The sequence below is a fragment of the Biomphalaria glabrata genome, chromosome 8, assembly GCF_947242115.1.
Source record: "Biomphalaria glabrata chromosome 8, xgBioGlab47.1, whole genome shotgun sequence".
NCBI lineage: Eukaryota > Metazoa > Mollusca > Gastropoda > Planorbidae > Biomphalaria > Biomphalaria glabrata.
The window spans coordinates 14348339-14367145 of NC_074718.1; the positions used below are offsets into that span (position 1 = coordinate 14348339).

Below are 18807 nucleotides of genomic sequence, written 5' to 3' on the forward strand. Positions count from 1 at the left end.
ATGCATTTTATTCATTCTTTACTACGTACAGAAGTACTTTGCAAGCCTTGCGTGTAGCAAAGTCATACAGTATATCATAAGAATTCTATTTCCTATATGGATCACGCTCAATAGCAAGAATTACCAAATGTTTCAATCTATCTACGAGAATTGTTGACCTCAAGTAATTCTTCATTAATTTGAGGCGCAAGAAGCTTCTTTCACCTGATTGCACAATTTCGGATCGTCAAAGACTCAAAAAGTAATAAAAAAAAGAATTAAAGAACTCTTCCTCCCTGTAATAAAGCAAATCAAGGATATGAATTTTAAAACTTGAGTTCCCTATTGAACGAAAGAAAAAAAAATATCCTAGAATAGATCTAAACAATTATTTGTTTAAAAAAGGAGAGATTACAAAGAGACTTGCTGTTATATTTTCAAACTCAGAGGCAGCACACCAACGGATCCACCCAAGGACAAAGAATATTCACTTAATGGTCTTATTTTAATCGATAATATATATAGTGGATCAATCCTTGATCTTCAATAACAATAATCATTTGTGTATTTAAATTATGTTTAAATTATTGTGCATGAAATGTGCAAATGTTATTTATAGAACGAAATGAAGTTTTTACAATACCTCTATTGAAGTGGCACATTCGGAATGCGAAAAACCTGGATGAAAACGGTTGTTGAAAAAGGCTCTAACGATTTTCCTAGAAATTCAACAGTTGGTGAATATCGTTGGAAAAAGAATTAGTAGCTCGTTGACCACACTGAAGAAAGTATAGATTTACCTGTGTATACTTTTTCAAATTATAGAAAAAAAATTTGAACTATGCTAGAGTCTAGAGGACTAGAAAATACTTTTGCTTGACAAAAGGTTTTCCTTTTTTTTATCAACATGTATGTCTTATTCATTAAGATGTTTCATTCAGATAAATAATCAAACCATAGAATAAGTACAAGAATATAAATAAATATCTAGGAAAAACTATCAACAACAAGCTGCAATAGAGTGAAAACTGTCAAAACCTCTACACAAAAATTCACCAGCGACTCTTCTATCTCAGAAAGCTAAGAAAATTTAACATCGACTAAACAATTATTAAACTTTTTTTATACATCAACCATCTTATTGAGTTAAGGGGTCGATTTATCTCATAATCGTTTTACCTGATTTCTCCTGTCAGCCCTTGTGAGACATTGTTCCAAAATATTCTAAATATTTGTATGCTTATGAATATTTAAACAAAATCGAATGGATGCATTATGGTGTAAGGGACCGTGTTAGTCAGAGATAAATATTTTGTAATACTACGTAACGTACAATAATTCTTTGTAAGTTAGACATAAATTTTATTACTTATGTAAAACAAAGTCTTATGTTTATAAATAAGGGAGATAAGGGAGTTTAGAAGTTAAAATGATGTACCCAAAGTACATGATTAGGTTATCTCGCTTAGTTAAAATGAAGGGGCTAAATAACCATTGCATTACAACATTAAATTACACAAATGTTAACCGAAAAGATTCAATGACATAAGTTTTGAAATTTATACAGTGGTCAGCCAGATAATTCAGATAAGACACTGTGGGACTTGATAGCTGAAGTCCATTCCTTACTGTCAATAAATACTTCTGCTATTATGACCTCCTGCCTTTTGTTGAGGGCTTGCCTTAGAGGTACAACAATGAACAATAGTAATAAATCAATTGTCTGCTGACAAGTGTGTATGTTGCTGATTTCTAATGTCTGTTGTGCAACAATAGTTATAAGCTCGACACGACATTCCAATATGTAGGTCACAGCTGGGGCTGCGTAGCCACGGTAAAACTGCATTACGTATGTATCTTCGGACTCGAAGACGAGCCTTATTATTATTACTATTCTAAAAATGGATAAAAAATAGATTTAGAGTACTAAAATAACTAGATCTCTTAATAACCTTTAGTCAGATTTTCCTTCGTCACACAGTTTAAGTCACGTTCAAAGCACATTACGGCGTTTCTCGCTGGCTACATGACATTGTAAATCAGTGCTGCACTAGTTTGCAGGCTACATGACTGTCTAAGTTTAACAAAAAAAAAAAAGGAGGGGGGTAGTCTATGTAAATTTGGTTTGTCCTAATTTCCCAATACTAACTACTTACTACATCGTATTTACGAGCTATTTGAAGCTTACAATGTTTTCTTTGAAGGAAATTTTGAATACTTTACATTGAATTATTTAAAATGTTTGTCGTGACATTCAATTCTAGAATCACCTGTGTAAGTGCTAAAGAAACAAACGCTATTTAAATATTATAGATCAATACATTTTTATTTATTTCATTTGTTAATGTCAGGTGGATCTAATCAATTTTTAAACATTGATAGCGAGAATAGAGAATTAGATTATCCAGACAGTGAGGGATATTTCTACATTTAATCTATAAGTGTTTAATAATGATTGACAGATGTACAAAGTTGAATTATGCTGGTGATGTATCATTAGAACTTATGATTTATGACATATTACAACAAATATATATTGTACTTATAGTTTTTGAAATTTGCATTTTTGTTGTTTTTTCCCTCAATGTGTCGCTTTACATTTGATCGTTTCCAAAATATTTTAATACAGCTCTCCCTTCGTGGTTGAAAGTGAACAAATTCTCAAATCTCATGAAGTCAAGTATGGCAATAGATTCAAATAGTTGGCTTGAAATGTCGACCGCACGCAATTATAACATTTTTTTGACAGTTAAAAATTTAATGAAAATGGACAATACTTATTTTTCTTTATAAATATAATATCCAGTACATTGTATTGTTTTAAAAGAAATGTACTTTTAAGAGAGAAAAAAAAACTACCACATAAAGATGTGCACAAAAGCATGGTTAAAAAAATGTAATGCTAAGTTGAAGTTAAAATGTTTCAAATCTAGTTTAGCAAAACTGCGATTCCTTTTCTACTTGGGTTTCAGCTCCTCCCCGACGGGTGTCAGCTGGTATGACCTACACGCCACGCTGGTGCCGCCGATTGACAACACATTTAGAATAGCACGGCTGTCACTGACAGACTTAATTAAAATTACTCTAGACAAACCGACACGGTACCCCAGAACAACATTTTAAGTGGTTTCCCATTATTTTTATTCAGTACATTTTTCAGACAAGTTCAAAGTCCCAGTATTGACCGAGGTTCGAACCCGAGATTCCTCGGTTTTAAAGCCAAACCTTCTACCACTTTTTGGCCGAATCATTTTTTTTTTCAGTCAGCGCTTATTTTTTTTTAAAACATAGACTTCTGGCCCTTAAATTGTATTATCACTTACCTATACATGCAACATAAAAAGTATCATACATACATGTCAATGTTTATTACTTTGTACAGGCAAACATTTGTATTCACGAAGCTTTTCTCTTGTTAAAGGAACAAGACAACATTTCAAAAATATTTTTATAAAAAGACAATACCGCGATTTTAAACCTCAAATATAATAACATAAAAAATAAATAAATAAAATATTTAAATTCCAAACAGGACTCTGAAACACCGACATCGAACGCACTTCACGTTCTAATTTAGAGCTCCTAAGATCTAGTCTAGATCTACTTCTAGATTTACGTAAAAATATTAACAACGATTATAAACTTCAACACAATTGAAACAACTTTATATTTACTCAGTTATGGATTAGTGAAGGTAACTCGGCTGACTAGGCCAGGTTGGCTCTAGAGCTAGATACAGGTCTCTAGCCAAATTTACATTTATTTATTTTTACTTTGAAAAATTATAACGGTCAAACTAGAGTTTTCCTAAGTGGCCAACGAGCTAGTAATTCTTTTCTCAGCGATATATGTATCAACTACTTTATCTCTAGGAAAATCGTTAAATGCGTTTTTGAGATCAGCTGTCCAGATTTCTGTATCCAGATTTTTGCTGGATCTGCTGGATTATCTTCACTTTGCCGGTAACATAATATAGATTACATCAATTTGGTAGAAATTTGTTTAAATGAGCACAAAGGTTAAATACAAAACTCGCTGTTATTTACATTTTGCTACAATTAAATTTGGAGTCTTTCAAACGCGTTTTTTAGTTGGCACCTAAGAGTAAGGAACCTATGCAAATATTTTAATGTCAATCCGTTTGGCTGTTCTAGAGAATTTGTGACTGATGAATAGATTGATAGAATTGAGATAGAAAGAGAGAGAGAGAGAGAGAGAACGAGAAACATCACATACATCACATACATTTGAGATGATTTGTTTTATATTAAAAGGCTTAGCTTAATTCCTTCTTTCAGACCTTGTGGTCTATAGGTCATCTGCTTCTATGACCTACGGTTTACGAGGGTGTCATATTGCCAGCACAAAGACCAACTTTACTTTTCCCCAACTATTGTCAGGTACTCATTAGAGATGGGTGGACTCGGGGGCGCCTAAAGATCCCGAAATTAAAAACCGAAGTCTTCACAAGGATTCGAACCCGAGACCTCCGGTTCGGAAGACCAGCTCTTTGCCTCCATCAACTTAGCTTAAGCTTAGTTAAATTTTTTTTATAAGAAGACACACAAACGTTGAGTTATAGCCTAAGCGTAAGCATTCATAGTCGTCTGCGTATTTCGAATACACTTGTTCATCTTTTCTTAGTGTTATTGGGAAGACAGTAGAGGTGGTAGTGTCTTTTAGACTCGCACGACATATGCCTTGTAGACACTCCTCATCGTTGTCATATTTAGTAAATACACCAAGCTGAACCCGTAGATCAGTTAAGTTTTCTATCATTAGACAAATTAAATATAATCCGCCATATGGTGCTGTGTATACACCAGTCTGTGTGTCGTAAGGAAGTGGATGGGTCTCATCGGCGTTGTAAGGGCAGTCAAAAATTTTCACAACCTCCTCACTGTAGACGTCTGTCTCAACTGATTCGTATAATCCTATATAGAAAGACTCAGCAATATTCTTTGATTCTGCAAATTAAAGAAAGAAAATTATTAAAATGTATTTTCTAAGTTTCTATTTTTTATAAAAATTCAAACTATTAACTACGAAAGCGATCGAAATATGAATTTATAGATACAATATCGGCACGTATGGGAGACGAACGTATGCAAAAGGCGATCTTTTTTTTGGTGAGCTAAAAGGTGGTCAACGTAACAGAGGCGCCCCACTGAAACGCTTCAAAGACCAGCTTAGGCGTCAACTTTCCTTGGCTGACATAGAAGAGAGCAGCTGGTTGTATGCGGCCTCCGAACGAGACAGCTGGAGGTCACTCACGAAGGCCGCGGGATACACATTTGAGACCAAAAGAAAATCTGCTGCCGAGGACAAACGCAGACGGCGAAAAGAAAATCTAAATCGACCATCTGCGGACAATGGTTATGCTTCCCTGAATGTGGCAAAATATGTAGGTCACAGCTGGGACTGCGCAGCCACGGAAAGTACTGCATTCCTCACTAACCTTTGAACTCGAAGAATAGCCTTATTATTATGGCTTTAGTAAGAATCATCAAGTGATGCACAATCTCTACGTTATAGTGTTAAACGTGCCACCTAGTAACAAAGTAAAATCGCGCATTTTTTCCTAAGAGACTTAAAAACATCGCGTTAGTATTCTAAAGAAGCGTTATTGTGAGTCATCTCTGTTACTCCGACAACCTTTCAGCTTACTAAAAAAAAAAATTGGCAAAAATATGTTCGTCACCCATACGGAATAAGTGCCCTGCAAAGCGTGACTGTCGGATTATAAGAAGTTCATACCATTTTGCAAGAATATCGCTGTTTGTATTGCGGTCTTCGATGAAGTCGTTCAGGAAGTCTTAGTTGCTTTCTATAAAGTACTCATGTCTCAGATCCACATAGAGAGGTTGAGAGAATCACTGGTTGACACTGATTTTTGTAGACAGGCGGAGCGATTTATTTCTCCACACTCTCGCTTGTAGGCGTCCAAAAGCACGACTATCCCTGATCACATATCAACCTCTCTTTAAAGCAATGCGTCATTTGATACTATGCTTCCCAGATAATGTGAAGTTATCTACCACTTTAAGGGATGTCTATGCGAGGTGATCTTTGAGCTGAGTAGGTTTTATTGGGTGACTTCTGGAACCGAGGTTTATAGGTTAACGAAAAAAAGCAGCAGCGTGGTGAAAATTCGTTCACCGCGAGCTGGATATCATCAGGGCCAGCCTTAGGACTATGCTGCCGCAGTGGACCCCGAAGGTTCAAAAGCCCTGCGCTAATTCTAGGTGTAAATTATTCAATTAAACCATTATAATTTATAATAGGGTTCCCGTGGTCTCCTTGTTTTCAAGGAGCTCCTGGAAATCTCATGAAACTCATAAAAATGTCCTTAAAAAGACAAAATTGTCATTTTGGGGTGTCAATCAATATGGTAAACGCCAGTCCTACGCTTGATATAAAAAAACTGGCAAATACGAATTTATTTTCTAATACAAAATCTTTATTTTCACTTATTATCCTTATCCATATCCTTACTGGTCCGAGCGCAATCCATTACACATAGGGCCCCACAAATGTTAGAGGCGGCCCTGGTTGTGCAAGTAAGGCATAGATAAGCTGTGTTATGACCATTCCCTATGTTTTGGTATGGGACAGTAGACTTCGAAGCTTAAACACATTGCAATAATTCACCAGCAAAATAATAACAAAGTAAAAGCTACCTACGGGTGTAAGCAATTAAAATGTAAACAACTTATAAAGCCTTTAAAACACAATAACTAATCATACATAAAGATATTTAATTTCATTATTTTTCTTCCATAGTTTCATAATGTATCAATGTACAATAAGATGGTGCGCAAATGTTTAATTACGCCAATTGAATCATTAAAACTTTTTCTTGTTTGCGAAGAAATGTCTTAGTGTACTGCTGTGAGCCTAGTGACGTAAGTGTCAGGGAGAGGTATGGCGAGAATGAATGTTAGTTTGATATTTTGGTATGATTGTTATATCCCCTTGTTATGAATGCTAAGTGTTGCACGTGTTGTGAACTGAGTGATTAAATCTTCGTTGAATGTGCGAGAAAATGTGTTAAGTCAGTAAGGTCTTGCTCCCGGTCCAGGAAGGTTGGACGTTTACTTACTGGACTGGTATTTATGCATTTATATATTTATAAGTTGATGAACTGGTGTTTGTGTATTACTATTTCGAAAGAGTGATATAACTGTGTGCTTTATTAAGTATTAAAGTATTATCGATATTCATGAATATAAGGAGTTAGAGTTGGTGTATATTAAGTGTTCGTATTTGAGTTAAGCAAGTATTAATGAATTGAGTAACCAAGAAAGTATCAAGCAAGTATTATTTAATATTCAAGAAACCCCTAGTGATCCAAGTTAAGAAACACAACAAGAGCAAGAGACAAGCAGAGCAGAGCAGAAGCATATATCTATATTATAAAGTAGAATGTGAGGGGTATGTATGTATGTATGTATGTATGGATGTATGTTACTTATAGACATCAAAACCGCTTGACCAATCTTGATAAAACTAGGCAGGAATGTTCTTTGGGTACTAACTTAGACCGTAGTGTATGTATTGTAGCCCTAAAACAAACTTAAGACCCTAAAAAAAAAATAAAGTTGTCCGACTCTATCAAAGCTATAGTATTTTATGGATCTAGGCCATGTCTACAATGTTGACATGAGAAAAGATAGAAAGGATTTAGATCTAGATCTAATTTTAAGAAATACACTTTGCGCAGATAGTTTTTTTACTTTGACATTTGAAAATACAAAAGAAGATCCATTGATTTCATTATATAATAAAATTAACCTTCAATTTTGTGTTTCAAAAGCATTTTTACATAAATTAGTTCCTTATATCTTTGACTACAGATTTCCTGACGAACATTCTTTCATTAGACAATACCGTAATGAATCGCGTACTAAATATTAATTCGTTTAATTGTTTACTTTATAATCCTATCCCTAGATCTAAAACTGTAATTCAACTCTAAGATGATAAAACTTCTCTTCGCACAGATAGTTATATAAAACCAAGCCTTTGAAAGCTTTCTAGCCTTTCCTTTTGCTGATTCTTGATGTCTATACACCTCTCTGAATTGACTGTCCATACGCTGAACTGTTTCAAATCCTTGAGTGACAAGGTGTATGCGAATATTATCTGTGACATCAGGCCAATCTCCAATGTCGTTCAGTCTTGAGTTTATTATCCTGCTTTCTGTATTGTTTACACTGTCTGATGGTTCAGCTTCTTCAGTATGAATTTTTGAGGAGTGTACTAAAGACATGCTTGTGTGCTGTCCTTTAGTCTCTAGAACCTGCGGTATTGCAGTATTTTCTTCTTTTCAGGATGTCGGCCTCATCATTTTTTTCTGGATTCAATGATAACCGTCTCATCTTGCTTTGCTGCTTTTAATTGTTCAGTTAATTCATACCCAATAACAGCTCGCCTATAGTCGGTGGACTCTGGCAATGATGTGACTTGAATTTTTCTCAATGCTTCTTTAGACTTAAGAAATTTAAGGAACGCACCTCACTGCGGTCAAAGAAACTGCTTTATGCGGATGACATTGTCCTCTGGTCAACCGGCAAGAAAGTCGACCAAATACAGGCGGCAAACCTCCAAACCATCTCCTCGTATTGGACAAATGACAGATTCAGATAAACGTTGACAAAACGACCTGGTCCCTGTTCAGCGGCCAGCCTAGGCATCGACATTCTTAAGGCTCCATTCGAGCTTCAACTCGGTGGGCTGCAACTCCAAAGTGAAAACACGCCAAAATATCTAGGGGTAACCCTGGATAGAAAACTGTCAATGCTCCAGCACGTCCAAGAAGTTGAAAGAAAAGCCTCGGAGAAGTTAGCGTTACTAAGAAAACTGGCCAGCACAAAAGTGGGGTGCCAAACCTTACATGCACATTGTACTTAGGGGCAGTCAGATCACAAATTGAGTACAGCTATACAGTTCAAGTATATGCTAGTAAAACTGCCCTCGAATCACTCGACCGAGTACAATCACAGGCACTAAGGTTCATTAGTGGCACCTTTCGGACAAGCCCAACAAACGCTGCTGAAATCTTAACAAACGTGGCCCCTTTACATTTAAGGAGGAAGAGGGCGGTACTTACAGCCTATGAGCGCTATAAAAGGGGCGATTCTAGGCTACCCACCTCAATATTAGTGCGACAGTGGAGAGAGAGGAACCGCATAAAAATGCGATCGTTCATCCACATTGCGGCCAATTTGTCAAAATCAGCTGGACTCTCCACTGACAGAATCACAATTAGAAGAATTAGTACTTGCCCTTCATGGAGGAGAACGCCGGCCCCACAAATTAGCATGTCCTTTATAGGGCAAGAGGGAGCCACCAAGAGGCGATTAACACCTGCCATACTCCAAAACTTGGCATCAGCTACACTAAAGTCCTACCCATCAGATGCCATTTTCTGTTACACCGATGGGTCGGTAATGAGGGACCCCGATAGATCTGGGTATGGGGCCCTTATAGTCTACCCAGACCGGACAGAACCAGAGATGCCGATTTCCCCGTCTGAGCTTAAAAAGGTTTTGAGGCGCCAGCCAGACTAGTCAGTCTTGAGCACTGTTCATCATTTTGTTTACGTTACAGTATTAAAATTAACTAGTTAGTTAAAAAAAAAAACTCGTAGAAAACAAAGGTTAGCTTATTTTAAAATATTGACATTACAATAGAATTATTTCCAAAATTAAACTATAAAGATTCATAAAAAAATAAATAAACTAAGACAATTGTTTAGAGCTAGAGTTTAGAAATATATTTGTAAACTCAATATCTAGATTAAACCAGTGAACCAAACAATGAAGTAAAAAAAAAAGGTTGGCCTATCTTCTTCTTCTTCATTATATTACAGAGCATTGATCAGTGTAGTAACAACATGTACCGTGTGTCCGAAATAAATCTAGTAAATTAGATTCAAACTGTTCTATAGCTTACATTGTATGGAAGAAAAAGCCAAGGAGATGAAACAAAATAGCGACATGACTAGTTTATAAATCGTTAGTTCATGTTTAAAATACAGTAGTTTATGTTTGTTCATGTCCATGCAATTAGTCGTTTTTACTGAAAAGTTCAGGGAAATAGGAAATTATTACACACTGGGGGGATTTTGGTGCCCCTCTCCACTTGGTGCCCTGTGCGGCCCGCACCACCCGCACATTGGTAGCTACGCCACTGGTTACACATTAACACATCTCTCTACTGAGTCTATTCCTAGGCCTAGGTCTAAAACTCTTATTGAACTCTAAGATGATAAAACTTCTTTTCGCAAAGATAGTTTTATGCTTTAACACATAAACATACTAATTATTGTCCATTCATTTCATATTTAAATCAAATTAACATTCAAATTTGTTTTTCTAAAGCATTTTTTAATACATTCGTTCGCTGTTCGCTAAAGTTGCGTAGCCGTGTTGAGATAGGCCTATATTCATTCATGAAAAAAAGCTCAGCACAGAATGAACTCAATAAAAGCCAATTTTTAACTCTAGATTAGTGTAGATTTAGATCTATGTCTACCTCAAGATCTACTTTATACTTTATACACATGAACATACAAAATTTAGTCTATTCATCTCAAATTTTAATCAAATATATGTAGGCCTACAAGCAAATGTTTTAATTTGAAAAAAAAAAAAGATTTAAGCCTATTAGCTATTTTGATTTGATAGCTTCATTCACACTATTTTTACATTGACACATTCGCTTTACTTATTACATTATTATTTCGTTTAATTGTTTACAAAACACTCTCAGTGACTATATCGAAAGTAATAAAGACCCGCGGGTCGCGGGTAACATATGTCTAGTGCAGGGGTGGGCAAATTACGGCCCGCGGGCCACATGCGGCCCGCCGGAGTGTTTTATGCGGCCCGCCGACACCTACAGAAATCAGGTGTGCCCACAGTATATACATATTAAAATGCAAATATATTAAAAATAATATCTATATAAATTATTGAAACTGTTTCATTATAAAAAGTTTTAAGTAAACTAAGATTAAGCTAATTGGCCATACATCAATACACTCAGTCAAAGACACAATCTCATGCTAGTATTTATTAAATGCTATCAATAAATGTGTTAAATATTGAATATGCTTGAAACAAGATGGCAAGTGTAACAACTGATGGAGTTCGTGCTTTGAATATAAAAATAGTTGTTGTTTTATTATTATTTTGTATATATCCCAACCATAAACTTTAAACAGCAAAGTTTGCACAAAGCTGCATATAATTGCAAATTCCTATTTGGGAAAATTTTCATAGTAATAGTACTGGTTTCCAGATCTCCAAATAGGTTTTGTTATATGGAAGGGTTTCGGGGTCTGAGTGTTGTTCGGGTTCCTTGTTTTAGTATGCACAATTGAAGGACATGGTCATCATAATCTGGTGATGCTTAACAATGACAGGCTTAGCTCGTCCCGACATTTAACTTTCGGAACATATATTGTCTCATTCAGTGAATAAACATTTTTCAAAAACCTAAACAGGTATAATCACTGCTCGAAGTTGACTGACTGTTATTTGACAGCAGTCACAAGGGCAACAACTAGTAAGCTAGTTCCACAGTTCCGGAACATTATGCACGAGTGTAAAAAGTAAAATACTGCACAATATGTACAACTGCATATTTGCGGGGATATTGTTTTTATAAAAGACAACTTCAATTTTTTTTAAATCGTATATGCGGCCCGCCATTCCCAATTTTTTTTAAATGCGGCCCTCGATGCAAAAAGGTTGCCCACCCCTGGTCTAGTGTATATATAAATTTGAACCTCTGACAGTAAGCGGTGTCAAGTTTTTTTCCCATTGACGTCATATAGAAAATTTCATTCATAAAACATTCTAGCCAAAATTAATTTTTCGATAATGAGCCATTTTCAAACCAATATAACTGTCGACTTCGATTTTTCCCGATGTGGTCAATGAGTTGAGAATTTTTTTCTCACTATTATGCACATACCTTGAAATTTTAAAGAAAATCGTTAGAGACGTTTTTGAAATAAAATTTATATATATATATATATATATATATATATATATATATATATATATATATATATATATATATATATATATAAATATACATGCATATATACATGCATACATACATACATACAAGAATTGAGAGTATAGGATAAGTGTTGTTGTTTTTTTTGCTGTAACAATGCATGCATATTATTTTTACTCGCATTGGCTATTATATCATATAATGCTCAAAACTTTAACTTAAATGGATTTTTAATGTCTTATTTAAATACAAATTGGTTCTATATTGATCGCAGTTGCTAAAAAATGTCCGCAGTTGGATTGTGAATTTATAAAAACTGTTTCTTAATGAGTACTTAAGCAGTAAGGCAAGGCTGTTGACAAATTCCGTATAAACACCTTGAGTAGTTCCGTAGATTGCGTTTATTTTTTTTTTCTTCTTTTCTATACTTATAAATGTGTGCACAAGTAAAGCTTGAATTAATCAACACAATGTTCCGCTTCAATGCGTTCATTGTTTAATACTTAAAGGAAATAAATTTGGCTTTATATAATTTAATGTATCAATTTATACAGTTGGCCATTGATAGTTCAACAATTATCGACTGGGGTGGTAACGAATTATCAAAAACGTCTGATTTTCAAAGATAAGCTGTATAATTCAAAGAGTATACCTATTAATAATTTCGCATTTTTCAGGAAGAGATTATGTTTGAAAAGTTTTGTTCTACACCATATAAGACGAAACAAAAATATTCTATATAAAAGAAAAAGATGCTTACTTATTGTTACTATGTCTCCAGTCATTTTATCCAAATCACTTGAAAAGCTAATCATCTGGAAAATACATATATTTTATAATAGAATCGCTTAAATTACAAATGACTGCATTCTCAATTTCTTATCTATATGAAAATAAAGAAGATGAAATGTGTTTTAATATTTTAAAATCATTATTGATAATTGTGGTTTGGTGCAAAGAATGGAATAACGCCAATAACATTTTGAGCTGTAATTAATTGAAGAGATTTAATGTAAAACAATTTATGTAATTTATTGAAAATGTATCAATTTGTATGGTCATGCATTTAAATATTATTCATTTAATTATCAATAAAAAAAAATACGAACGTTTGTAAATTTATTAGATCAATTTTCCTATTTCACACATCGATCTATTTGATTATATCTTAATCATAAGCCAAAATGTTTCTGCCGTCTGTCTATACCATTTACATTATAATTTTACTAGTTGGTAAGGTAAATTAATTTTTGTTGACATATTACCAAAATACCTTACAATGAAAAATATATAAAAAATTTACTCTGTCATCAATATCTGTAAACGTATTTCGAAAATGCTCCAAGTTGAGTTTATTTGAAGATTCCGTCTGGGATACACTAATTGAAATATCTGTGAAGTCCTTCTTCAGTTTTTCAAGATCTTTTGAGACATCATGAAGAGTGTTCTCTACATGACTCAGTTTGGTTAAGAAAATATGATTCTCAGATTTGATCAAATCATTACAGTCTTTCGTGGCTTGGAGTTCTTTCCGTAGTTTATCCAAACTTTCAGTTTCAACTTTGATCAGTTCATGACAACTTTGTAATTGTTTCGTAATATTTTCAATGTTTTCTTTATAATTGTTTTCAATTTGTTCTTGCTGATTCCGAATTGTTTCATTGCTATCTTTACAATTTTCTACTTTCTGTGACAAAAATTCCGTTTGAAATTTTATATATTCGTTGGCTTTATGAAGTTCAGTTAGAAAGTCATCCAACTTGGCCTTCGTTTTATTTTCAGCTATTGTTTGGTTTTTAAGCATTTCTTGAATGAATTTCTCTTGTTCTGTATTTCTTTTCTGTAAAGATTTGATTTTCTTAGTAAGAGATTTTGTTACAGTTTCAATTTTGTCATTTAGCGTTGAAAAGTTAGTTTCTGTTTGAATGGAACTGGGAGGTATTGATCTGTCCCCATTGATTTCTTCTTTGTTTCTTTGAGGTTCACTTCTTTCTTCTAAATATTAAAAAAAGAAACTTTTCAATTTACGCAATATAAAAAGTCAAATCAAAATATAAATACTAAGTTGTTTTTTTTTTTCCAAAGGTGTATCCTAATGTTATGAATATCAAACTGAGATGTACATTTTATGCAAGCATTACTTTACTAAATAGAACATGACGTGTTGATTGGAAGTATACATCCAGTAATTTTTTTTTTGAAGTAGCGTCTGTATTTTATTAAATAAAATAATTTGGAATCCCGAAAGAGTCTAGCCTTTTTTTTTTAAATTGAATATTCAACTCCAGCATCGGTGACAAAAGAGAAGGAAACATCGTCTAGTGTTCATACAGATGAGCTTTACGATATAAACTAGAACATGAAAAATACAAATCAACACTACACACTTTTTTTTAAAGAATATTTATGTTTTTGTTAATTAAGTTCCCTATGTAATGTATGTTGTGATTCTATTACAATGGTTGAACAAATATCTATGACCTATGACAAACTATGGGCATTAACTCTTACCTTTATCATTAGAAGTAGGAATTAACTTAGATGTTTTTTTGCCTAGACTTGCATCTTCATCGCATAAGCAAACTTCTTCTTTTCCATCTACATCATTCACAATGAACAAAAAATCCATGAGGTGAACATATGTTTTAATACATAGACTCGTATATTATAGTCTAACAATATTATTATTACAGCTAACAACACCTACTTGCCATGTCTAAACACGTTTGTAGACAGCGTGAGTTTTCGTTCACTAGAAATTGATTCATTTGGACAAACGTCATAACATCGTCATCGTCATCCAGCCACCTTTGACCTTTTTCTAACAACTGACGACAAAAAGTTATCAAATGAAAGGAAATGATTTATTGCAGTGTTTCAGTCAGATTCTAGACGATAGACTTACTACGAAAAAAAAAAAGAAAAACCTACACAATAATTTTTTTTTAAAGTGTAGTTGTATCAATTACTTTAGACCAGTCATCTAATTAAATGTGCAATAGATGTTGACCAACATTAATAAATCTGAGCGATTATAAATATTTTACCATTTGTATTTTAGAGCTATTTCATGCTTTTAGCTTTATCAGTACGCTACGTCTCAGTACGCTATCAACTATCTTGACCAGTTGCAAAGGGGTAGAGGAGCGGGCATCTGGTATAAATATGTATATATATATCTATAATTTAATCTATATCTATATCTATATCTATATTTATATATATATATTTATATATATATATATATATATATATATATATATATATATATATATATATATATATATATATATATATATATATATATATATATATATATATATATATATATTATTTCAAACAATTCATAAATAACTAAATAACATTTTTTTTTCTGAATTACCAATTTGTATACATACATCTGCTAGAGAAACTTCAAGATCCACTAGTCTCTGTCTAAAATGTTCTGAAACTTTCAGATTCAAAGTTATGATCTGATGTTGTATGTGAGGACGCATCTGTCAGGGAAATAAAATGTATCGGTTGGATATAGTTGAATAGGAAAATGAAAACTTTATCCAAAACCAATAATTTTTCAGTTTTTTTAAATCAGATAATTAAATGTATGATTTGGTATACATATGGTAATCAGTTAACTTTTCAAATACAAAGTTTATATCCAATACAAAAGTTGGCCATTTGCATGTTAATTTAACCATTAAAATTGTGTTTTATTATTAACAAAATGCAAACAATGTAGACTATTTGTGTTATCTAAATTGCAGGCTTAAAAAAATATAACTCCTGTAATTATCTTCACCATTACCTACCACCCTAATGATCTTGTTTCCCCATCGTCTTGTAAAAATACTCACTGTGAATTTTTAACTTTCGTACTCTTATATAAGAATGATTGACCACAAAAGATCTATCGGTCTTTGTCTCCTTGGTCAAATCTTCTCTAGTTGCTCCGAATGTGTTTTGGACTTCCCCGAGCTGTAGACTTTTAGTCAAGCCTTGTGTCCCTGCAACGTTAACAACAGCCTTCCATTTTGGTCGATATCAGTCTCCGCCTGAACTAAAAACAATTCTTAGCCGGATTATTGGACTGGTAGCCACATAGACTTAACCAGCAGCAATATGATTCTGAAACAGCAAAGCACCCTTACAACGGCTAGCTAATAGATAATTCTCAAGTGTCAAGAAGACAAAAAAGGTTGTGTCATTCGTGTTATGAGGCCACACCCTCTTCCACCACCGTTTTAGGCATTATTTATTAAGTAACCTATTTCGTTTCATACCACTGGAGTTTCTAAAATATTTCCACCTTTGTATATCTCTACACTTTGTTATGTTCTTGATGTGTCTGTCGATATTGTACCTACGGCAATGTTCTCAAAAGAGATGTTGAAGTAAATGATTATTTTTAAGCATTAATTTATGTATTTATGTATTTACTTATTGATATTCTCATGTTGAATAAATTATCGACATCTTAAGAAAGAAAATGTTAATGTGTTTATCAAAATCAATTTTTAAAAATACCTATCAAAAACATAGATCTAAACTAGATCTACATATTTCCTGTGACAAACACCAACAGTATCATATAGAATACTTACAATTAAAATATTAATGCACTGTCTAAACAAAATGTCAACATTAAACTTGCGAATGACAAATAACTTTGGATTTTCCCAATTATTTACCTGGAATATAGATATTGATCTGTCCATAACAGGCATATCTTGGATTCCTCTAAGACTACCTGTGCACTATTCTGTTTAATATTAAAATGGTACAATGGCAAGACATCAAAATGGGGTGTTGCTGAGGTATGAATTTGGAAAGCAGGTGAATAATCCAAAAATAGATTAGATGGTTGGGAGGAAATGCCTGAGAGGATTATAATGAAGAGATCTAAATGTTGTTGACATTGTGTTTATTTATTCATTATTATTTGTATGACGGACGAACGGACAGACAGACTACACAAAACACATAGTAGCTTTCCCCTTTTGAGGCCGATGTTACGAGCAGCTTTTCACGAAATACATATTATTAGAACTCAATTTTAGCCTTTATAAGCCACAACGATATAAAGTTTTTGGGAATTTTTTTATACCACTCAGACCCACATTTTACTGAAGTTCAAATTGACTAGCAAGAAAAAAAAATACAAGAGTTAACAACATTCTGTCCTCGTTACGTTATAACGAGTTATAATAGAAGGATTGCCTACATTTAAATGGTATTGTTATAAAACTGTGGTAAAAGTGTAGTTTTTAACGTTTCCCTCAAAATAAAAGGTTGAAACAAAATTTTTTAAAGTAAAAAACTTAATGACTTCAAGAGAATTTTGCCTTGTTTGACTAGTTTAAAGCTTGACATTACTAATATCGTTAAACTGCATTGGGCACTAATTTCTATAAGCTACAGTTAACTTCATAGACTTCTAAAATGGTGGCATGTAGCAAGTGATGAAGGAGAACAACAAAGATAAAAACATTAATGATGTTGTCATAGCCCTATAGCAAAATGCAAATAGCTCTGTACTTGTGAACAACCAAAATTGGAGAAAGTTTATAGAACATCCAAAGGAGTGCGGCAAGGATGCATTCTCTCTTCAGCTCTTTTTATCATATTATGATGGAAAGTCTAGAAGGATTTACTTCTAGCTTGAATATAAATGGGTGGACTATTGCCAATCTTAGGCTTGCAGATGACCTCATTGGAGATAATGCAGACTATGTACAAGATCTTACAACAAAACTGGATGCAGATGTCAATAGAGCAAAATATAAGTTTGTGTTGGAGATAGGTTTAGGGTTACAAATCATAAGCCCAAACATAACAAGAGATGGAGAATCAATAAAAGAGATAATAAAAACCCGTTTAACAGTGACATCTGCTACCAGTACCAAACTGTTTAAAATTTTAAATAGTAAAATCAGCTTCCCAGCATACTTAAAACTGTTTTCTTCACTAGTACTCACTCGACGTTAGGATTACAGCGATACCAAGCTTATTATTTTGTATGTCCTATGGGAGATACGTTAAATTGAACCATAGAAAGTTTCCGAAATACGTGAGCGAAAAATGTATATATTTTATTATCTTCTTATCTTATCTTATATAATACAGACGTTACTTCAAAACTACTTCGACATAACTCAATAACCATGATAGATAGCAGCTTGAAATTTGGAATAGTTCTTCTTGATTATATGCTTTTCAAATTGCTTGCTTTTCGTTGCATGCAAACTAAAACTGTTACGGACTAAAACAATGTAGATAATTAGAACATAAGGTTAAATAACAATGATATAGCAATTATTTCATTATTTAACTATTGTTGTACTTAATAATAACAATACCATGTTACATTCAAAGCTTTATTTCAATGAATGAAAAACAACTACACACATAGTCGAGATCACTACACGAAATTCGAAATACGGTCAGTACACAGGCTAACTAATGTAAACAAACACTAAGGTGCGACAACCAAATAAGCCAATTCGCGACATTCACCCCACGTTTAAATTTTATATATATAACACAACATCAGGTAGTCAAAGCGAAATACAAAGATCAATAAAACATAAACATCTAAACACATCTGCAATACTGGTTAATAGCAAACTGTTTATCAAACACATTAGTCTATTAAACCCTGTAGTTGGGTTTTGATTTTGTTTCTCTTAGGTTGTATCGGCAGTTTGGATTGGCACTATCAGTACTATCAGTATCAATACTAACAAAGTTACTTGGTGACTCGATGGTCTGGGCTTCAACCGGGTTCACTTCCCCCGA

The 18807-nt window shown here is 33.5% G+C and overlaps 1 protein-coding gene across 1 annotated transcript; it reads right to left on the reverse strand.

Moving 5' to 3' along the window:
* Nucleotides 1–3529: 3529 nt before the first annotated feature.
* On the reverse strand, nt 3530–15850 carry LOC106066318 (uncharacterized). Its single transcript, XM_056039023.1, has 7 exons — nt 15822–15850; nt 15411–15509; nt 14720–14840; nt 14524–14610; nt 13316–14007; nt 12773–12827; nt 3530–4946 (listed from the first exon to the last, which is right to left on the reverse strand). The coding sequence occupies exons 2-7, from the start codon at nt 15507–15509 to the stop codon at nt 4519–4521; spliced, it is 1482 nt and encodes a 493-aa protein (XP_055894998.1). The 5' UTR covers nt 15822–15850; the 3' UTR covers nt 3530–4518.
* Between the last annotated feature and the right edge of the window lie 2957 nt (nt 15851–18807).

Coding starts and splice junctions, on each gene's coding strand:
- LOC106066318 (XM_056039023.1), bottom strand. CDS start 15,509: ATGCGTCCTCACATACAACATCAGATCATAACTTTGAATCTGAAAGTT. Junction 12,828..13,315: donor TTACAGATATTGATGACAGA/GTAAATTTTTTA, acceptor TGTATTTTCCAG/ATGATTAGCTTTTCAAGTGA. Junction 4,947..12,772: donor TGGAGACATAGTAACAATAA/GTAAGCATCTTT, acceptor TTTAATTTGCAG/AATCAAAGAATATTGCTGAG.